The sequence below is a fragment of the Jaculus jaculus genome, chromosome 19 (assembly GCF_020740685.1).
Source record: "Jaculus jaculus isolate mJacJac1 chromosome 19, mJacJac1.mat.Y.cur, whole genome shotgun sequence".
NCBI classification, from domain to species: Eukaryota; Metazoa; Chordata; class Mammalia; order Rodentia; family Dipodidae; genus Jaculus; species Jaculus jaculus.
In genome coordinates, this window is record NC_059120.1 from 5,127,531 (window position 1) to 5,151,633 (window position 24,103).

The 24,103-nt window shown below is 44.0% G+C and overlaps 1 protein-coding gene across 1 annotated transcript in view; it reads right to left on the bottom strand.

Moving 5' to 3' along the window:
- The window catches only part of Erich3 (glutamate rich 3), a 105,859-nt gene extending 87,873 nt beyond the window's left edge, over positions 1–17,986 (bottom strand). The window contains exon 1 of the mRNA XM_045138674.1: positions 17,897–17,986. Within this exon, the coding sequence (XP_044994609.1) occupies positions 17,897–17,919 (23 nt within the window). The 5' untranslated portion in view covers positions 17,920–17,986. The remainder of the gene's footprint in view (positions 1–17,896) is intronic.
- Between the last annotated feature and the right edge of the window lie 6,117 nt (positions 17,987–24,103).

Here is a 24,103-nt window from a genome sequence, read left to right on the forward strand (position 1 = left end):
GTGGAATCATAGAAAACAATGAGTGAGAGGGCAGGGAAGGTGTGCTGACTTGTTAAAAGGTGAGTTGATTACAAATCAAAGGGATAGCCTCTAAGAGGGTAATACCCATGTTCCAGGGACTAGAGGGTTCTCTGACAGCCACATAGGTTCTAAGGAAGGAAATGGTATGGGCAGACTATTCTATCTCTTTTACAATCAAAATCCTCCTACTCTGTGTTGAGAATGTGGTGGTCAGATGTTTAATTTCTGAAGTCAGATTTTCTTACTTGGAATTTTAACTTGACTTTTTACAACCACTTAATTTTTTTGTTTGTTTATTTGTTTTGTTTTTCAAGGTAGGGTCTCACTCTAGCTCAGGCTGACCTGGAATTCACTATATAGTTTCAGGGTGACCTCAAATTTGTGGTGATCCTCCTACCTCTGCCTCCCAAATGCTTGGATTAAAGGCATGCTACACCACACCCGGCCTTAACTTGATTTTTTAATAGATAGTGGCCAGCGGGAAACTCCTGACTTCCCTATTGAGGCAGGTGAACATAGGGAAAAACTTACCCTCTAAGACACTGATTGGCTTGTGGAACGACACACCCTCTACTAAGCTATATGTCTAGCAACTGCTGGCACCCTGGGACATCTACCTCTACTGAGTTGCATGTACTTGCTTGCTCTACGCAATGAATTGGTTTTCTTTTCTCCTTATTGACCTTTATACATAATTAGTACTATTCAAATATGTTCCTTGATAGAGCTGGGATCATAACAGGAGGAGGCCATTCAGCCTGGAATGGTTTTGCATGCATGTACAGTAAGGCAAACTGTGTCCTCTATGTAAAACTTTAGGGAAAAACCCCTGTTTACCATCTTATGCCAATGTATAACTAGTAATACATAAGATTGAAATCAGATGCATCATGGGAAGGATCATGCTAAGAAGACAAAATGGTATATAACCCAAATCTATCAGTTAATCCAGAGAGTCATCCAAATTACTCCCCAAGCAACCAATCTACCCTCCCCTAAAGCACAGACCACTTCCTGGTGCCCTTGACCACTCTCTACTCCAGAGGCCCATGGCCCCTTCAGCAGGGTATTCAAACCTTTTCCACAACTTTGTTCTTTTAAAGTACCTTTATGCACAACTACTTGCATATATTTTTCTTCAGTTTTTTTAAATAAGACACCAAGAACCTGGAAACACCTAAAGGTCACCTGTACACTATGATTTATATCTTTCTCTAATAATGGATACAATAATAGTTTCGTCAGAAATCCAGGCTATCTCAAATGAGTCAACAGGTGCACACTACTTGTCAATTGACCAGCACAAGGGACTGTTCAATGAATGTTAGGTGCTATCCCTGAGTACATATATCCTCTCTCATCTGAAGAGATGAGCTATACTTGTGCCTACACTGGTGAACTGTAGTTAAAACTATGCAGACAAATCTAATTTCTCTACAGGCAAAACTCTGCTGGCAAAGCAACTGCTCTTTAGACTACACAATGAGGAACTCTTCTTCCCTTTTGTAACTTCCCACACTGGCAGGAAAAATCTTCCGTGGAAAGAGCTGCACATAAACTCTGCTTCTCCTTATTTATCCCCCAAACTGTGAGCACTGTCCTCTTAGTAAGAGGCTCACCTAGAGCGACGCACTATTTTCATGAGTTTAGAAAACCAGGGACCTTATTGTTTCCTATAACTCCATAAAAGTACTAACTTGAGATGGATTAATTGTTAATGCACTTGCCTGTGGAGCCTAAGGACCCAGTTTAGATTCCCCAGTTCCCAAATAATCCAGATAGATGAGGTAGCGCATGCATCTGGATTTTCCTTTGCAGTGACTGGAAGCCCTGGCATGCCCATTCTCTCTCTATATATATCTATCTATCTAATATTCTCTCTCTCAAATAAATAAAATAAAAACATTTTTAAAAAGGTACTAAGTCTATCCTATTCACTGCCTTTTATTCTAGGTATACAGGAAAGTGCCTAGAATGCATTTTTAATGTGCAAATATCATTTTTGTATGTCCTCAAATTATTTCTAGTTATCAACATCCATTTTCAGTGATCTCACTTATGTGGAATTGAACCTGGGTCCTTTGGCTTTGCAGGCAAGCACCTGAACTGCTAAGCCATCCCTCCAGCCCTATTCTGGCATTATTAACATCAGTTTAAAAACTATCTCCTAAAGAGGAATAGCCTACTGATAGGCCCAAATGCGTTTTAAGCAAAACAAGTAGGTGATGTTCCCTTGAACGAAGAACACATTCCACTTTCCCTACCTGTGCTGCTTCCCTCTCCTGACAACCCTCCCGAACTATCACTTATCCTAACAGATTCCTCCTCCTCCTCTTCTTTTACTCCTACCTGCTGCTAGTTTCAGCTGGTCGAAGGACAGCTATTCTCTGATTCATTCGGAATACATGCTAAAATGCAGAGTGGGGTAGATGTTTCTTAGAAACCAACACCTATGAATGCAAAGGGTAAGAGCTGGCTGGAGCAGAGAGAAATGTTAGAAGGAACATGGACCAGGAAAAGGCTTGGCCAACTCCAGAGTGAGTACTGCTCCTCAGTTTTCCATTCTCAGTTAGAAATGGCCATGCCTTTACACCCACCTGTGCGCAGTGGCTGAGAGCCGCCCAGGGTGACCTTGGACGAGGTGTTACTCCTGAGCCGAGGCTGACCCTGAACAGACAAGGTACAATAAAGGTAGAGGGTGCATCCTTGAAGGGGTCTCTGGGTGGTACCCCTTTGTACCAATGGCTGCAAGACCTTCTTGCAGGGATATTTTCATTTGAACAGACTCAAGGCCTTCAATCTAGAGCATAAACTACAACAATGAAATATTAATAATAAAAGAGGTGACTTGGGGAAAGCAGGAAGTGCTTTCTAAAATCCAATATGCAAGTGGTGACCCCTATCTCATATAGATCCTGATGGTGTCTATATAGTCAACCAATCTAAGTCAGACAAGATCTCAAATTTTCTTTGGTAACTCTCATTCAATTTATTTCTAATCAAAATATGAATTTAATAAAATAATTGTACACTTTAATTTCATCTGCTTCTGGAAGCCTTTAATTCCCAGTGGTGGTTTTCACCTTACCAATTAATAGTTCACTCTTCTGCTGGTTACAGATCAGAGAGAACCAAGAGGCCCAACTTCAGGCCTGGGGACAACATGTCAATGAACAATTATCCAGTACTGAATGGATATGTCCTATAGCAACTTATATATTTTTTGCCAAAAAATCTTATTTCCTAAATGTGCTAGTGAGGTTATCACATGAAGAAAAACTAAAATTGTACTAAAGAGCTCCAACCAATTTTGATATAATGTTATAAATGTATTTTTCACTAATTCCCCATCCCTGGAATCATAAAGATCTAGTTTAAATGTTCTTCTGACATTTCTGTCCTAAGGCTTTCAATAAGCTAATCTGGTATTATTTCATTCATTTATTTATTATTTATTTAAGAGAGAGGCATGTAGAGAGAGTAAAAGAGAGAGAGAATTGCCACACCAGGGCCTCCAGCCACTGCAAACAACCTCCAGATGTGTGAGCCACCTTGGGCATCTCACTTATATGGGTCCTGGGGAATTGAACTTGGGTCCTTTGGCTTTACAGGCAAGTGCCTAAACTGCTAAGCTATCTCTCCAGCCCTATTCTGGCATTATTAACATCAGTTTCCTCATCTATGGGGTTGGCCATATATTTAAACCACCGCAGCTTGGTTCCCAGCTGCTGCATCCAGTCATTGAGAGTTGGCTGAATCCTGAGGGCTCTGAGCTGTATGAGTCAATTCATAACTGAATGGATGATTAAGTGGTGGTAGAAGCTGTGGAAGGTGGGGCCTAATGGAGAAGTGAGTGTTTATATCCATGCCATTGGAGAGCATGTCTTACCCCCAGGCAAGCTAGCACCCTGAAGCTTTAACTCGTAAAAATCTTCTAGAACAAAGAGTTAGGGAGAGGATGATGCCACCCTCAGGCTACAATGTATAAAGAGGGATATTGAGTTATAAGTTCTTGGTGAGAAAATTGGAGGAAAAATAAATGGGTGGTCTAATGTTTCAGGATACAATGCCAGAGCATAGAGCAGGAGTCAAATTTCAGAGCCCTGTGATAGGCGTGTTGGCTCCAGCAGGTGAGCAGAGACAGGGACGGGACCACAGCAGCTCAGAAGCAGGCTCCAGAGGAGGAAGCTGGAGCTTTTCCAAACAGGCACAAGCAAGGGGGTCTAGGGTCTGAAACTTGTCTGCTTTTTTTTTTTTGTTTATTTTTATTTATTTATTTGAGAGCAACAGAGAGAGAGATAGAAAGAGAGAGAGAATGGGCACACCAGGGCTCCTTCCAGCCACTATACAAGAACTCCAGATGCGTGCGCCCCCTTGTGCATCTGGCTAACATGGGTCCTGGGGAATTGAGCCTCGAACCAGACTCCTTAGGCTTCACAGGCAAGCACATAACTGCTAAGCCATCTCTCCAGCCCTGAAACTTGTCTGCTTTATTTTATTTTGATCCTTTAAAATAGAAGATTGGTATTCTAAGATAAAAATCTGAGAGAAAGCCGGGTGTGGTGGTGCACATTTTTAATCCCAGCATTAGGGAGACAGAGGTAGGAGGATCCCCATGAGTTTGAGGCCACCTTGAGACTACTATTCAGGTCAGCCAGGGTTAGAGTGAGAACCTACCTTGAAAAACAAAACAAAACAAAAATCTGAGAGAGAGTATTAGACCAACAAGAAACAGAGAAAAGAGGGGTACACAGATATGAGTGACAGCTCCCAACACCATGCCACCCCCATAATCAACTTCCACAACTAGGCCCCATGTCTTAATTTTATCACCTCCCAGTAAAGAGTTCAAATGATGGACTCATCAAGGGATTAATCCATTCATTAGGTCAGAGCTTTGATGACCTAATTGTCTCTAGAAATGCCATTAAAAACACACCCAGGGGACTGCAGAGGTTGCTCAGCAGATAAGGTGCTTGCATGCAAATCTAAGGACAGGGATTCTATTCCCCAGTACCCAGGTAAAGCCAGATGCACAAGGTGGCAAGTTTGTCTAGAGTTCATTTGCAGTGGCTAAAGGCCCTGATACAATCATTCTCTTTCTCTCTATGTGCCTCTTTCTCTCTCTGTCTTTCAGATAAACAAATAAAATATTTTTTAAAATATACCCCAATGTGGACATTGCTAGTCACCTAAAACTTTCTTAATAATCAATATTAACTATTATTTACTATGCATGTATGTATTCATGCATACTCACCCACACCCAAACAGAGAGTGTGTGTGTCTAAACAAGCTATAGATAGCACTTACTATATTTTTTGAGTCATTAAAGTGCTTAAATTCCAGTTGTGCCTTATAACTCAATGCCACTTATAACTCAATATCCCACATGGCATTGGAAAGCTAGTTTCTCTGTCCTTCAGTTACTCTTTCCAATTATGGGTGTAGCAAACACCCCTATAGGTCCAAACCCTATAAGTTCAATGAATGGTAGCCTTGATGAATTTTGTTTGGTTTGAGTAACATGTATTGCTTGAGTCTTGTATGTGAACCAAAAAAATATATAATTTAATTTATAAACATAAAGGAAGTATTTATAGGGAAGAAGAATTTAGTAATGATTTTATGTAAATCCCTGTGAATTGTGGAAAAGCAGGCACGTACAGCAAATAGGAATTCCAAACTATTGATTTCCACAAAATAAATGTCTAAATCCACTTTCTATGTTTAGAATAAAATCAGAAAGAAATCTGAAGTTAGTTTCCTGACTTAAAATTGAAGAAAAACATCATTTGGTTAAGAAAAAAAAAATCTAGTGTGTGTACATAGCTAGTATTCTATTGAAGACTCTGAAAATGAGCAGGAGATAGTAAGTGGAAGTTAAAAACACAAGCAAAGGGCCAGGCGTGGTGGCGCACGCCTTTAATCGTGAGGCAGAGGTAGGAGGATCGCCATGAGTTCAAGGCCACCCTGAGACTACAGAATTAATTCCAGGTCAGCCTGGACCAGAGTGAGACCCTACCTTGAAAAAAAAAAAAAAAAAAAAAAAAAAAAAAAAACAAGCAAAGAAGAGGTGCTAACTCCTCAACACTGGCCAGTTTCACATGGTATAAATATATAACGGCTTTGACTGCTCCAGAGAGCACACCACCCAAGTACATAATACACTGCTGCCTTCTCTCATTTAGTCAAGAGCAACGGTCCACCCAGTGACCACTGTAATTGTAACTCTGATTCTAGAGACGTTCTACTATGTTTAAAAATTCCCTTGACATATTAATTTATATCTCCACCCTCCTTCAAAATTCTCTCCAAATTTAATCTCTCCATGATGGGTTCTTTCATTATCCCAACTCTACATCTGTCCTAGGAGTTGGGTCTAGAAACCCTTTATACATCCATACATGGTCACATACCACTCATTATACAAGCAAAGTGCCAAGCTAGCATACTGAACACTTAGTATGAGACAGACCCTGTGCTGAAACTACAGAATCACCTCAGTTAGTCCTAATGATGATCTGGAAAGCAGATATACTCTCCACAAACAGGAATCAGAGAGACACAAAACTTGCTTAAGGCCATACACCTACGTGCTAAATCTGGCAATCTAAAACTCAAACATTCCCCATATATTTTTTCAGACAGCTAATCATTATGGCACCAGCTAGGAAAGGCCAGTCCCAAGCCACTCTTCCTCTCCCATCTCTCTCAGTACAGCTTAGAAACCCAAGCACACCCTTCCCCACACTCCTTGTGTATAGATGCATACATTTGGGCTACTGTGATGGATGAGACACTAAGAAAAGTCTGCTGGAAGGATTCCAGAAATAATTCCCTGTCTGATAAAATGTTTAAAAGCCACTTTTTGGTCCTTTTACTTCCTCTCTGTTTGGGGTCATTTGTAAAAATATGATGATTGGATCCAGTGTTCAACTCTTGCTACTACAGAAAAATAACAAGAAAATTAGAGAGAGAAAGACCCACAGTTTGGAGTGGAAATATAGTCAAATAGTGGACTGCTTATATAGCACACATGAGGCCCCAGGATCTATAAACAGAAAAAACAATGAACATATTAAAAAATGTAATCACCCGGCTGGAGAGATGGCTTAGCAGTTAAGGCACTTGCCTATCAAAATTAAGAATCCACGTTCAATTCCCCAGTATCCACCCAGATGCAAAGTGGCATATGCATCTGGGGTTTGTTTGCTGTGGCTGGAGACCCTGGCTTGTTCATTCTCTTTCTCTCCCCTCTATCTTCTCTCTCTCTCTCTTTCAAAAATAAATAAAATATTTAAAAAACTTAACCACCTACCTGTACACCAGTGGTTAAATAAATAATAGTCCTTGCTACAGTGTAAGTCACCAAATATTTTATTTTCTTTTACTTACAGATAAAGAAACTTCTAACACAAAAAAACATCATACAGTCCAAGGACAACATAGCTCGCTGAAGGTCACTGACTTCTGAGAGCTATTTTTAAAACTTACTGCTTTGACATTTTCAAGATCTGAAATGGAGTTGTGTAAAATGAAATGCTGGAATACAGTAAGTGCCTTAATATGGTCTTAGTGCATAGGAAACACTCAAGGAACAATAGTTGAATGAATGAGAAAGTTGAGGACTATAGTGGGTGCTCACTAAGGTGGTAGAACAGCAACAGCCGTCTGAGCTTAGGTCAGGGCACCGTCCTAGAGACACATGAAGAACCCAAGGCTATGGAGAGGTGTAGCCTCTGTCTTAAGGAAAAAGAAAAAGAACTTGAATGCAGAAAAGGAAGTGCCCACATGGCATTTTTTACAGAAAATTTAAAACAGTTGAGAAACAGTTTTCCAAATGGCAGATTTTTGTCAATATAACTTTGAAAGCAGGAATAAATCATAGGAACGTAAAGCAGAAATAATATAACAAAAAACTATAATCAGTTATAAAGGATGAGATTTCAAAACAATTTTGATTTTCTTTTTTATACTTCTCAAAGTATAAAGTATTGATAATGTAGATAAGTGGAAAGAAGGAAATTAAAAACCACTTGTATTCTTAGTACCCTGCAATTTGTGATCCTTTCTAATTCTACTATTATAAGTTACAGAAGATTACTTTTATTGTACCCTAAACAATAACAACAATATTATTGTAAATATCTTGCAACAAGCTATATAGAGAAGCAGCAATTACTCAATATTAAAGCCCAATAATTCCCACAAATATGAAGGATTGCAGTACATTGTCATAGAGAATATCAAATTAACTGCTACTATAAGACACTGTGATTTAACTCAATTTAAAATCCTCAGTTTGTAATACTGTTTCATAACTACTACGTGCGATTTATATTGTTCCATTTAGTTCCCTGCTGTTTCTTCCCTTGCTTCAATATTTCGCCCTAAGTATTTTCATTAATTTATAAATGCTGTGACTATTACAGAAAAATAATAACAGGCACAGAAAAAATGGATCACCAGTTTTAAACAGTTCAATTTTATACCCCAGTCAGTGGCAGGCACTGAGAGAGAGGTAGGGAGTAATCTGATTACAAATCAACTTTACAAAAACAAAATCCAACCCTTCCCTGAACACAATACTGACTCATCGCTTCCAAACCTCTCTGTATGGGGCTTTTCCTTGTGTTTTTGTTAGGTTTGGGATCTTAGCTCCCTTTAAGCTTTGAAATACACATGCAGCATGTTGGGGACTGAGTGTGTCACCAAAATTTAAGAGTTGAAATCCTAAATCCCAATATAAATGTAACAGTACTAGGAAATGGAAACTTTAGGAAGCATCTAGGAGACTACCCTCAGGAACAGGATCGCACCCCAAGATAGGGACATCCTCCACAGTCTTGGCATTTCTCCAGTGTCAGGAAACACCCTTGGGACCTGGGAAGCAGGTCCTCACCAGACCGGTAGCCTGCCAGCACCCTGCATTACGTGAAATAAGATCCTGTTGCTCTTGAGCCACCTCATATGAAGCACTTTGTTATAAGAGCCCAGATGCACTCATGTGTCCATGGCTCCAGTGTTTGTTGTGATCCACAGATCATTCCATTTCCTGGACACTGACTGCTCACACAGACCTCTGTAGCTCTAACAGGAGTGATTAGGGCACTACCATGGCTGTAAGATGATACCATAGACCACAGGACTTAAACAATGGAAGGTCCTTTCTAATAGTTCTGGTAGCTGAAAGTCCTGCATGGTTTTAGGAGGGGTCTGCAGGAAGGGTTTGTCCTGAGGACCACAGGCAGCTATCTTATGCATGGACGCTCTTAGGGTCTTGTCTGTCTATGTGCTTGTCAATGTCCTAATCTCTTTCTCTTCTAAGGACACCAGTCAGATTGCATTACAGCCCTCCATGTGGATCTCACTTAACCTTAAATTGCTTTAAAGATCAGTCCCATTCAAAGATGCTGAGGTCAGCTCACAACACAGGAATAACCAGAAAGGTGATCAACTTATGTAGGCAACATTGATTTAGATCAGAGGAATGAAGAATGGCTCTCTTGGGTATCTATAAACCTTGACTTTGAAATGACCACTGATGTCCCATCAAAAGGGCATGGGGAGGGGTGGGGGCTAGAGAGATAGCTTAATGGTTAAGCGATTCCCTGTGAAGCCTAAGGACCCTTGTTTGAGGCTCAATTCCCCAGGCCCACATAAGCTGTATGCACAAAGGGACGCATGTGTCTGGAGTTCGTTTGCAATGGCTAGAGGCCCTAGCATACCCATTCTCTCCCTCTCTCCCTCTCTCTCTCATTCTTTCTCTGTATGTCTGTTGCTCTAAAATAAATAAACAAAAATAAAAAAAATTTTAAAGGGCACAGAGGGGGCTGGAGAGATGGCTTAGCAGTTAAGGTGCTTGCCTGCAAAGCCAAAGGACCTCGGTTCAATTCCCCAGGACCCACATAAACCAGATGCACAAGGTGGCACGTGCATCTGGAGTTTGTTTTCAGTGGTGGAGGCCCTCATGTGCCCATTCTCTCTCTCTCTCTCTCTCTCTCTCTCTCTCTCTCTCTCTCTGTATACATATATGTGTGTGTGTATCCCTCTCTCAAATAAATAAATAATAAAAGTTAGAAAATAAAGAAGGGCACAGAAAGCGTCTGAGTTCCACCACACGTGTGTGAATATCTGTGCCTCTCCAAGCATTCCAGAAGGCCCCAAAGCATGAGAAAACCAAACAGCGCTGAGCAGCAAGGGCTGTATCTCATAACAACCTGCCCACAGAAAGAAACCCAAGAAAAGATGAGAAAATGAGAAAGTTTTAATGAATCCAGATCCAGGGCTGGGACATGGCCTTTGAGTAAAACATAGGAACATAAGGAAGGACCTGAGCTGAATCTGGGTCCCACGTAAAATGCTCGGTGTGGTGCATGAGCTTGTCAAGCCAGCACTGGGAAGGTGGGGACGGCAGGACAGCTAGAGCTCTCTGGTCAGCCAGCGGAGGAGCCCCACTTCCGTGACAGCCTCTCAGGGAGCTAAAGCAGAGGTGTGGTAGAGGAGGACATACAAAGTCCGCGTCTTCTGCTAGCCTCCATAGGATGCACATCTGCATACATTGTACACACAGAAAGAAAAAAGGAAGGAAGGAAGGAAGAAAAAAGGAATCCAGACTTACACGTCTATAGTTTTCAGTGTTCCTCACGGATAATGCACATTTCTTGTGGCTAAATATACAGCAACTATTTAATAGCAATACTCCAGACCCTTAAATCCAACACCAGCACAATCACAGTAGCACACGGGCCATCCAATCTGTCATATCTTTCTCTCTCTTCTCCAGAAAACACAGCAATTGAAAACAACAGGCTCTCATTTTGTGATGCAACAATTCTCAGGAATGATGTTGCCAATGGCGGATATGTCTCCTTCCTGAAACTCCAGCAAGAAGGGAGTCGTGCCAGGCTTCCAGCTAGGAAAGAACCAGTGGCATTTGCTCAGCTGGAATTTCCAGGCATGGGACATCCTCTCTTAGAATTGGAGTGCTCTTTCAGGCAAAGATATATAAATCTTTAAAAAATTGTCCATCTGATTTGTAAATCACAAGACACAGGATTTTAGGGATAATGCATTATTCAATAATTCTTCATATGTTCAAGTTTTAAAACATTAGCTTTCAAAGAGAGAAGCTAAAGAAATATTATCAACATCTATTATTGACACTCACTGAAGTCTTCACAGTACTGCATGTCTCCTTATTCAATGCAATTAGGACAACTGGTCATGTAGGCAAAACAAACAAACAAAAATAATAATAATAATGAGGTAACTATGCAACTATATTTACCTTAAAAGCATAAGTGTACATCCGCTTCTTTTGGCAAGTCAAAAGTCTTACTGGAATGAATCAGCTGATCATCTTCTACTGGCATTTATTAAATTACACGCATCATTGCATCATTTGGGATTTACAATTTAAGGTAAGGCAACAAAAATACCTACAAGCCCATAAGACTATTTAAAGGTTTATTTTACCTCTTACTTCTTTTTTTTCTTTTGCCAATCTAACTATTGCCTAACTTGACAGTTTCACTTCAAACTTGATAGCTATGAAATCCTTCCATTACATACAGTATTTTTAAGTCTTGAAGTACTGACATAAGCAATATGAGGAAAGTATCATCACTGTCTACATTCTACTTCTTTGGCCAGCATCAAAGTAAATCTTGGAAGACTTAAAAATAATGATGGTATCATCTCACAGAAATGGAAGTTTTCACTAATAATGATATTGCCAAAAATTTAAAGTTTTGATAAAAGATTAATCTCGGGTTTGGGGAAATCAGAGAAGTGGTACTTTCCCCATTTTCCCTAAATAAATGCTGTGTAGCTCTTAGTAATGCAAATAAATTGGGGCCCATTGCATCTCTCCTCCCTTGTTCTCAGCAGAGATGGGGTGGGGTGCTACAGAACTGCATTCATGGACTCCTGCTCCACAAACCAGAGATTTGCAGACTGGGGTATGCATACTCACTTTATTACTATAAATGCCTTCCTAGAAGTCAGGAAAAGCTAGCTGAGAGAATCAGGAACTGTTTGTTTCCGCTGTGCTCTCATGAAGCAAATTTTTCTAAAATTTCCAGTCAAACCAGTTTCCATCCCCTCGTGCCTCCAGCCACCACCAGCACCATTTTATAATCACCTCTATACCTCTACTAAAGGGAGACATCATTTATTTCAATAAATAAATAGCTTTCATAGCCGGGGAGCAAGTCTGATTACAAGTCAAACAATCCCCAACCAACTGCTTCCAGCACAATACAGGAAAGAACTGACTGAGTTGTCATCAAACATTCATCAAAAGCATTTTTGGCGCTAGATCACTGTGATTTTTGGTATGTAACTCTGAAAGAATTCCAACCATAAAGTCAGTTGCCATGATAACTTCCTCTCCATCTTCAACCACATGCATGAATGAACAAAATCAGGGGTTGGGGAGATGGTTCAGCAGGTAAAGTGCTTGTCATGTAAGCATGAGGACCTAAGTTCAATCCCCAGTGCACATATAAAAGCCAGGCATGATGCACCAACCCATTGTCTAGCACTGGGGAGACAGAGACAGAAGGATTCTGGGGGCTTGCTGGCCAGTCTAGCCAAATAAGTGACAAAATAACAATATAATAATAATAGTAGTAATGCTAATAATAATGTGGAAAGCTACTGAGAAGTGTAGCTAACATCAATCTCTAGACTCCATCTTCACTAGCACAGGTGCACAAATACCTACACACACACACACACACACACACAAGAAATATGATGTTTCTCTTTTTTAATTTTATTTTAGAGAGAGTGAGAGAATTGGCACACCAGGGCCTTAACTGAACTCCAGACACTGGTGCCACCTAGTGGACCTGTGCAACTTGCACTTGTCTCAGCTTCTGTGTGTCTGGCTTATATGGGATCTGGAGAGTTGAACATGGGTCCATAGGCTTCACAGGCAAGAGCCTTAACTGCTAAGCCATCTCTCCAGCCCAACTTACCACTCCTAACAAGAATAGAACACTTTAATTTAACTTGCTATAATTTAACTGGAAGATGAATAGAAACTACCCAAACTTACTTCAGATATTAAAAAATTTCAAATCTGAAGTTCTGTGTTAAAGACATAATCTTTTTTAAAAAAATTTTTGGTTTATTTTTATTTATTTATTTGAGAGTGACAGAGAAAGAGGCAGAGAGAGAGAGAGAGAGAGAGAATGGGCGTGCCAGGGCTTCCAACCACTGTAGACGAATTCCAGCTGCATGCGCCCCCTTGTGCATCTGCCTAATGTGGGTCCTAGGGAATCAAGCCTCCAACCGGGGTCCTTAGGCTTCACAGGCAAGCACTTAACTGCTATGCCATCTCTCCAGCCCTAAAGAGATAATCTTGATGGTGAGCCTAGACAGCTAACTAGGGAGGCATGGTGACATGGGATGGGTGGTTACATAAAAGAGCAGTGGAGGGATCTGTCACATAACACAGTGGGGTTATGCTGTCACTTTTGGAAAAACATGCTGAGAAATGACAACGGAATTTTTGTTCTGATAAAGAATGACTGAGTTATCAGTTAGTACCAAGAATAAGTTCATTCTTTACCACACTTTATTGTTCTGTCACAGAACAATGTTCGTTACATTTTTTAAAAAAATGTGTAAATATGGGGCTGGGGAGATGGCTGTGGATATAGTGTTTGCCTCTCAAGCCTGAGTACCCAAGTTCAACCCTCCGACCCCCTCACAAAACGCCCGAGTCCATGGGCTTCTGGAATCCCAGCACACTGACAGTGAGACGGGAGGCAGAGAGGAGAACTTCCAGGAAGCTCAGGAGCTCAAAAATGTACAGCAGTTAACAATAGTGAAAATGAGAGAAGGAGGGTATGAGAGGAGAGAGGGAGAGAAAGAAAGACTGTGCTCAAAAACTGAGGTAAGGGGTTGGAGAGATGGCTCAGTGGTTAAAAGTGATTGCTTGCAAAACCAAATAGCCAAGGTTCAATTCCTCAGTACCCATGTAAAGCCAGATGCACAAAGTGGCACATGCATCTGGAGTTTGTTTGCATGGCAAAGGACCCTGATGTGCCCCCCCCACCGACTCTTCCTATAAACAAATAATAAAACATTTTTAGAAATGAAGTGGAAGGCAAGGACCTTTACCTAAAAGTTGTTCTCTGACCTCCACATGCCCACTGTGACACACATGTGCCCACCCAGATGCACATGCACATACAGAGTGTGTGAAAGTGACTGTACGTCAACAAGGCTCCTCGTCCTGGGAAGCAGACACGCTCGGTGACCTCTTGTCATGGATGTCAATGCTCCTCGGGCTGCTTCGTTCACAGGAGGTTCACAAGTGAGTGGAGCGACCTCTGCCTATAGCAGAGGATCTCTCACACACAGAGCAACTTCACACGGATTCAGTGATGGGCTGCAAGGAAAAGCCTTCTCGTTTTATTCTCAGGCATGGCTGATGTGCATAAAATCCACATTACCCCTGGAGGCTTGGTGTCTAGCCCGCTGACACACACCAATAACAAGAAGGGTGGGAATTAGCCAACGGGGGGGGGGGGGGGGTCTATCCAAAGAACACTCCACTCTAAAACCTTTCTGCTAGAAATGGCATTTTTTTAGCTGGCATACAATAAAGTATGGTGCCACTGAGACTCTACATCAAGTATCTTTGGCAGAAAAAAGAAAATTTCTTTTGAGGTAGGGTCTCACTCTATCTCAGGCTGACCTGGAATTCACTATGTAGTCTCAGGGTGGCCTTAAATTCATGGTGGTCCTCCTACCTCTGACTCCCAAGTGCCAGAACCAAAGGCGAGTGCCACCATGCCCTGGCTCTGGCAGAAAACTTTAAGACTGTTTTTATTTCCTGCAAATTCTCTCATGACAAAGCCGAACAAGCCCTTTGCAGGCCTTGCTTCATGATGTGACTAAGTAGGCGGAGCCTCTCAGAGGAAAGCAACTAAGAAAAAAACATCAGGACATGACTTACTGCCTGATGGAATTTCAGAGAATTAAAATTTCTGCTTTATTGTAAAGCTACACGTTATTGCCCTTTTATCCTTAAATGTGGTAAGTACCAACTGCCTCAGTGGTGATGGAAAAGACTTCTCAGCTTTAATGAAACCTTTTATTTGCTACTGAAACTTTTATTATTTCCAAATGGTAACACAGGCAAGAAAAATAATTACTACTTTTATTTGAAGAGGAAACATTAGCAATTTGAATAATTTTGTTCATGAGTGGATTTTAGGATTGATTATGGTTGTGCTTTTTTCATTCCCTTTGTATAAAGTAAACAGAAAAACATGTACATATATACGCAATTAAAAATTACAAAGTATATACATATTTTGAAATTCTGGATAGCTAGGGCCCTGCACCATCAGATGCTGCTCTGGTCTAGATGACAGTCTGTGTACCTCTGGGATCATGCTTACCCTGGATTTGATCACAAGATGTAACAATGGCAGGAGTGGGCTCCCCACTCCCGTACCCCAGGGCTGGCTTCCTGCTCAACCCTGACCCTTCCTAGTTGGGCCACTTTCAGAAGCTTCGCAGCCCTCGGCTTCTGCGGCTTCCTCATCTGTGGAGATGGGGGGGGGGGGGCAGAGCCTCCCTCACCGAGCTCATGGAAGCTCTGCACAGATGTCTAGCTCTGACATGATTCCATATAAAGCACATGCATGTCTCGGAGATACCTCATCAAGTAATACCATTCATTTAGCCAGCTGTTGTTGGCTCTAACACTACTCTAGCTATTTTTATTTTGTTTTGTTGCTTTTCTCTTGTGTGCGTGTGCATATGCACAGTTGTGTGTGGGGGGGTGCATGTGTGTGTCCTTGTGTGTGGAGGCCAGAGGTTGAGCTCCGGCCTCTTCCTCAACCGCTCTCCACCTCCCTTTCATTTTGAGTCACTGTCTCTCACTGGACCCAGAGTAATTCAGCTACACTAGCTAGACTAGCCCTGAGGACCCGTTCTGTTCTCCGGTCTCCACGCCCACAGCATGCAAGCGTGCTTTTATGGGGGACTGGATTTCAAACAAGCCCTTTGCCCACTGAGAAATCTCCCCAGGCCTGAGTTTTACCTCCTTCTGCACCCAGTCTGCGGCGCAGAGAGAAGAAAGGCCGCAGTCCAGCTCTTCGTTCTCAGAGGTACCAGCGCACCATGCACCGGCTGCCCCTGAGTCTTTGAGGCCGGGGCGCCCCTGCATGGAAACGCAGCTCGGTCCCCTCACGCATTCGAAAGGAATACAGCTTCAGAAAAATTTGACTTCAGTTTCTGAAATCTTAATCTTGCAGAATTTAATAAGCAGGTACAGGTTTGCCCATATTTTCAGATAAATGATTAAAATGCTCTAATTAGACTCTGACTTAGCCAAAAATCTGAAAAACACAGGAAGACAACCGTGACTGACACATTCATTTTCCTGGACTCGGACATGCCCAGAGACGTGTCCCAGCCCGCGCGGCTCCACACGCGCCCCACGCAGCCCCGTGAAGCCCCGTCTGAATCGCCCCATGTGGGATATGTGGACGATAAAATTCAGTCATGCCCTCACTACTTTTCCATAATGTTCCAAAATTGACTTCCAACAGGACATCTAACAGCGCTTTGAGTTTTTTCCCAACCATTTCTGTCTGTGTCCTCTGACTCAGAGAATTCATGTAAAGTAAGTTTTTGGTTTTGTTTTTTTTTTGGGGGGGGTGCTAGCTATGACCCAACGGCTAAGGTGGTATTTGAGGTATCAGACGCCCAGTGATCCTAAATATGTGGTCCTTCACAAAACTCCTGCGGTCTAAATGTGCAAGAAATACAATTAAAAAGGAAAACATTGTCAATAGTCAAGACCAATGATAGTTATCTGCTTACTAGATGTTCATAATTTTTAAAAAAATCCACTATGCTGGGCTGGAGAGATGGCTTAGCGGTTAAGCGCTTGCCTGCGAAGCCTAAGGACCCCGGTTCGAGGCTCGGTTCCCCAGGTCCCACGTTAGCCAGATGCACAAGGGGGTGCACGCGTCTGGAGTTTGTTTGCAGAGGCTGGAAGCCCTGGCGCGCCCATTCTCTCTCTCTCCCTCTATCTGTCTTTCTCTCTGTGTGTGTCGCTCTCAAATAAATAAATTTTAAAAAAAATCCACTATGCATGACATTGCTTTATTCAGAAGGAAACTGTATAGCCTCCCTCCCAATAAAAGAATGGAGACCTTTTCTTGTGCAAAAGGCTGGATAACTCTCTAGAATATACTGACAGAGGGTCTTTCTTTCGGGGGTCCACCTATGCAAGGGAGATCATCCTGATAGGAAAGTCTATCACTTCCGCTTCCCCCATTCTTGCCCTGTGGCCTACCACTTTCCTGGGTCTAGAAGGTTCTTCTAAAAGACCCTTAAGGTGCTCCTGAGATTGAGAATCTAAAAATTCTGACACGAGGCACCCCTCTCCCACGAGGGAGCCTTCCTCCACAGAGAGCCCACCAGCCTGGTTTACACGCAGGATGCGGAGAGACTGCGTCTCTGCTTCAAACCTCCCCACAAAGGCGTGCTAGGTAACCTCCACGCCCCAGCTTTCTCCATCGCCCCGCTGACGTCCCTGCCTACTGAACAAGATTCCCACAGCCTTCTCTTTATTTATTTAATTTTTCCATCTTTCCATGCTGACAATTTCAAAAAGGGTGAACGGTGGTGGAAGAACGTTGGGTGGGGAGGGAGGAGACAGGATGCCTGGGATTTCTGCCATCCTCCTGCAACTAGAATCTGGAGGTCTGCGCCCCCCTTCGCACCCTCCTCCGCTCCCCCCTCGCCCCTTCCTTCCGCAGCAGGAGGGGGAGGAGGGGCCGCGGGCTGCCGCCGCCACCTGCCCGCGCGCGGAGCCCCACGAGTCACTTACCCGGCGGGGTGCGGGTGGCTCATTTCCACCGAATCCCCGCTGGGCCCCGCGGCGGGACCGGCGGGAGGCTGGGTGGCCTCGAGCTCGAGCTGGGGCTCTCGCGGGCCGCGGGGAAGGCGTCTCCGGGCGGCGGCGGCGCGGAGCGGAGCGGAGGGGAGCGCGGGCCCGGCCCGGCGCAGCGGTGCGCAGCTCGCGTTGCCAAGGGCGGAGGACGCGGGGCGGCGGGGGCCGAGCCGGGCCGGCGGCAGGAAGCCAGCTCTCTCGGCCTGCTGCACAGCGCTGCGCTGCGGGGCGGAGACCTAGTGTGCCCCAGGCTGGTTGCTGGGGCAGCTGGTTCCCCAGGCACCTGTAGCCTGAAAACACACACACGCGCGCGCGCGCGCGCAAGCACGCACACACACTCACACACCTACCTGTTTGGCTAGGCCCTGGGGAAGGAAGGGCTGGGTGGCATCTGTAGGCAGGGAGAGGAGGGAACCACTACGTGGATGCCTTGGACCCCAGTCCTAAACAGACCCTGGATTGTGAGTGCCAGAAGAGAACTGAGCTGCTGCTCCCAATCCTAGGGAGTGTGGGTTCACACCCGCAGTGCATTTCCCTTGACTCCGTTCCTCCTTGAAACCCCTCCACCACCACCACCCTTCTGCCTTCGGATGGTTTCCAGCTGAGGACCCCTCCAGGGGCTGCAGGGCAAGTTAGAGGGATGCCATGCTTCCTAAAGCCTGGTGGGACGTCTTGTATTGGAATTGAGAATAGAACCCGGGGCTTGGAGGAAGAAGCCAGGTTGAAGACAGGGCCTTAGTGGAAGCCAAGCGTAAGGCCCTGGGTTCAAATGCCTACTTTTATGCTAGTCCTCTGCCTGCCTTGTCGGGGGTTTGCTCGGTGACTTCAGCCATGGGTAGGACACATCAGGGATGACAGACTAACTCTAGACCTCTACCCTTGTTCACAACCCGAGGCACAGGCATCAACTTCTGGAGGCCCGCTGAGCACGACAGAATAGTCTTCTTAGCAACCCTCCCCAGTGTCCTTCCAACAAGCCGTTGCCACGACTTTCTCCACCTCCACGAGCTTAAAATCTAGCAAAAGCAGACCCAGGCACTCTCCCTCTAATGGGAAGCTCCTGCCACCCTTGAACTAGCGCAGCTTCTACTCAGCCTTCAACACTCAGCGTGGGCCTGCCTTTGCCGACGTCTTCAAGTCCCCTGTATGCTTTCCTTCTCTCATCACCGCCACAGAACCTGACAGAGCAGCTCGGGGAGGTGTGGCACACTGGGAACTTTCCAGGACCCTTCTTCCAGATTGGCAGGCCAGGAAACACAGAAGCAGGCCCATCCAAGGTCTACCCCAGTGACTCACCTGCCTACTGGACGTAACCTCCTACAGGTTTCACCATCTTCCATAACAAAGCCATCGGCTGGGGACAAGCTGTGCCTGAGGGAGGCATTCACATCCAGATCTTGACAGTTCCTGCCTGTGGGCCCGCTGCTCTTTTCATGCCCACTGTAGCAGACAGCTTCAGGTTTGCTGAGATGAACTTCTAGACCAGGCACAGTTATGGAGGAAGGGATATTTATTGACGCTTACAGATTCAAGGGAGGTTCATAATGGCAGAAGAAGCTCACCTGCTTTCTTCACAGGACCAATCACTGAGAGAGAGAGAAGCACAAGCCAAAAAATCAAAAGCCACACAGCACTGCACGGCTCAGGAACACCAGCTAGGCACATTTTGCATATCTTTAGATTGAAATCTGAAACCCACCACCACACCTTAAGATCCACCCAGTGACATTGCCTCCAGCCAGGTGGCTGCAGATGCAAACAAACAAATAAAAACTGAATGAATATATTAGGGGCCATCTATTCAAACCACCACACCCACCCACCCATCGATCCTGCCCTTGCTGATGTATATGACACCCTTTACTCTGTGAGCATGAGTTCCTCTGTGTTGCACTTTTATTTGCCTTTCTGTGTGCTCAGAGGCCTAACAGAAAATTAGAAAAGGTTTGAAGCCAAAGTGAAGGAAGAAAAATCCCTTGTAGGTGGCAGCGATTTTGTTGCAAACTCTGTAAATACCCCTTCACCCGTTTCTTGAGCACTTGCTGCCTGTCAGTTATCTCCCCGAGTGCTCACCCACCAGCCTCCAGGTAGCTGTTTTCTCCCACACTTCACAGCTATGCCTAGACACAGAGGAGTTAATTACTTTTCCCCAAGTCTACAATGGCTCCTAAGTGGAAAGCACTAGTCAAATCCAGATCTGCTTATTTCAACATTGTAGTTTTAACCATTATAATGAGATTTCTTCTCCTCACAGCACCTATAAATGCTGCAGGAGTGAAATCTTCTATAACCTCAGAGTATTCAGACATGAAAGACCAAAGGCATGCCAGTGGTGAGAACATGATACATACATATATACAGTCATAAGTCTCTTCACTCCCCATGTTTCCCATACCCACACTGGACAGTGGGCTTTACTTGAGGTTGCCCGCAGTGTTCATCACTGTTAGAGTCCACCTGGATAAGGATCAAGGCAGGGGAGGAGGAGGCAGAGGGACTAGAAAGAGTCTGTATGGTCTGCCCATCACATCAGGGATTGTGTAAACAGTGCCGTCTTACATAGGTACTACTGGCTGCATACTAATTCATTTCTTCAAGCAGAAAAATGGCACTCTCACTGGCAAGACAAGGAAGGATATGAAAATGCACTATTTAAGGACTCACTGTTCTTCAGAAATGGTTCTGTCGCATTCTACATGCAGGGAGGCTTGCTCAACAGCATGTGTTAATTCATAAATAGGGTTTGAGCGCTCCACCCCGTGAGCCACACAAATTTGCATCCCTGATGAAAACTGCAAGGACACTACTAATTTTCACTTCAGAAAATGCTCACTGTGAAAATGCATTGGGAATCTAGCCAGAAGGAATTTTTATGTTAATTTTTTGTATGGAGAAAGGGTAAGGGAAAGAAAAAAAAAAAAGAATTAAGCCATTTCAAAACCAAATGGTCACTGGAGCCATGTTTGTTTTCTTGAGGAAAAACAAGCTCCAGAGGCTCCCAGTAGGATCAGCAACTCACAACAAAATTTCTGTTCTGTAGAAAGACTTGTGAGTAGACAGATGTTGGTGTCAGGCAATGGAGGGAAGAAGGTGAGGAGGCCGGAGTCACCGGCACTGTAGATTGGACCTCCACTTTGGCTGAATAGCAGCTTCACTTCACAGAGGAATCACAGACCGAAACTCATAGTGGGCACACCATAGGAGCAGCTGATAACCTGAGGCTTGGCAGCACATGACAACCCAATGCATGCTTATATGCAGCCTCAAGCAAGAACGGCGCTATACTTGCAAATGCTTGGGGCAAAAATCAAAAGAAGAGTAACATATGTGTAAATTATATGAGCTTCCCATTTTAGTGTCCACAAAATTCTGCTGGTGTGCCCACACCCTCCTTATGCAAATGGCCCATGCTGACAGCCACATGCACCTGCGTTCAAATGTTTATGCTCTATACAGCGACAAAGTGGAGTGGCTGAAGTAGTGACTTCACAGACTGTATGTCTCTGCAGAAAATGCTTGCAGACCCCTGGCCTACGTCAACTCTATTCAAGAGTTTTGTGAACAGCTACACCATGGTCTTCTCAGCAGCTCCCTACGTAAGTCCTGGCAGAGCAAAGGAAGGAATAACATGGCTTTAAGGAATAAGCCCTTTTTTATTTATTTATTTGAAAGAGAGAGACAGACAGACAAACAGAAGGAGAGTGAGCATGGGCACCCCTGAGACTCCTGCCATTGCAAACAAGCCCCAGATGCATGCGCCACTTTGTGCATCTGCCTTTATATGGATATTAGGGACTCGAACCCAAGCCTTCAGGTTTTGCAAGCTAATGTCTTTATCTGCTAGGCCATATCTTCAGCCCTCAAGCCTTTGATTTATTGTTATAAAAATATTGTTATCTTTCCTCTAAAAGAAAGGGGTGGGGGGGAGGGAGGGTATTACCACGGAAATTTTTTTTGTTTGTTTTTTTGAGATAGGGTCTCACTCTATCCCAGGCTGACCTGGAATTCACTATGTAGTCTCGGGGTGGCCTCGAACTCACGGCGATCCTCCTACTTCTGCCTCCCAAGTGCTGGGATTAAAGGTGTGCGCCACCATGCCTGACTATGGAATATTTTGTTGTAATCATGGAAAATGGTAATAAAAATTGAGAAAAAAAAGAGGGAGAATAACAAAGACTTTCTTCCATACATAAGGTGAAAGTATGTTGGCGGAGGTCTTTGATGCTGCTGCTATTGGGTCCAGCAGGATCTACAACATACAGTAGTTTGATGTATCCCAGGTCGATCTTCCACTGAAAAACACCAGGCAAAACCCTAATTGGAGGTGTGTCATGTCAGCATTTCACTGGAGCATGCTCAGTTGTGGAGATGGTGAAGCCTATAGGAAAGGTTGCTCAAGGCCCTGGCATTGACAAGCTGGTGGTTTAGAACCCCTGGGCAAGGACTGAACTTCAGGTAATTGAAAACAGGAGTGCACTGTCCTGAAACTGTTTTGAAACTGCTATGGTCTGAAGGTCCCCCAAAGTATATGTGTTGAATCTGAATTGAATATGTTGGGATGCAGGCATTGGGCGGAGATTAGATCATGAGAGCAGAGCACCGTGGATGGGATGAAAAATGGCGTCAGGCCAGCCAACTAAAAGCTGGAAAAAACTGCACTGCATGCAGCCCTATGGGAGACAGAAGTCATCAGTGGTGAAAACAGTGGACACTGGAAGCCTCAAGCGTAGCCAGACAGGCCAAATGACCACATGAGTGAACAGTGGCATGCCTGCTTTGGAGGAAACCAACTGCTCTCTAATTGGACTGGAGGCCTGCTCTATGAGAGGGAATACATGTCTGGTACTAAAATCCTAAACAAAAGCCTATGGCAGGGGAGGTCATGACCCTTAGGGGTATAAAGCCTGCTCTTGTCTGGATAAATGCATATATTATTCTCACCAAATTGCCCTGAAAGCACTACACTTAATGTTCATATTCATATATTAATGCTACTTTCACTTCTGGTTAGAGGAGCTTCCCTTTTCAGATGGTGATGACCACTGGGATGACCCAAAAGCAACATAGTGCTGAGAAGGGATGGAGGAGTGTCCAGCACTGAAACATCTCTATCACGCCCTCCAAGGCACAGGGTACATTGCAGAAGAGGTGGCAGAACGAATGTAAGAGCCAAAGGAAGGGCACCATCCTTACCACTGTCAAGACAGAAATTGGCCTCGATATCCATGACCTCACACTGCCTAGCAATACCCACACAAGACCCTCATAATAGGAGAAAAAGATGCTGACATCAAATTTAAAGAGAGACTAATGGAGGGAGGGAGGGGATATGACAGAGAGCAGAGTCATGGAGGGGAAAGCAGGGGAGGGAAATACCATGGTCTGTTGTCTGTAAGTTTAGAAGTTGTCAACAAGACCCCAGCTTTGAAGTAGAGAACAGACCTCACCAGACATCAATCCTATCAGCACCTTGACCTTGGACTTCCCAGGCTCTTGAACTGTGAGAAATAAAATTTAATTGTTTACAAATTATCCAGTCTGTGATGTTTTGTCATAGTAGCAAATATATATATATATATATATATATATATATATATATATATATATATATATATATATATATATATATATGCTATTGTCTTTTGGCAGAGCTGGGGATTGAAGGAGAACCTTGCACAGGCTAGGCAGGCACTCTACACTGGGGGACACTCTACCCCAGCCGTCATGGCAAAAGCAGACAAAGCCATGCAGACTCCAGTGAGCTGCTGAGCACAGGTTGGCATTTGAGAAAGGAAAGGCTGAGAGGCCACATACAATGGGCAGGGTGGTACAGTCAAAGGGAATTCCCAAGTGAAATGTCTGAGTAACCTGGACTGGCAAGGGGTCCATATATCCCACTGCCCTTACTTCTGGATGGGACTGATTCCACAGACACACCAGCTGGGATGGTGATGGTCAATGGACTTAGCTCACTGCTATTCACTAGGCATCTGGTGGAAAGTACTGGCAGGACTCGTATTTACTCTCAAACTTCAAGTCTACTGGCTATAAAGACAAGCAGACAGAAGATGCCAGGACAAATGCTGTGGTGGAGGTATGTATAAAGTGCATTCCAGTCCTGTTCCAGTCCACCCCCCACTGCTT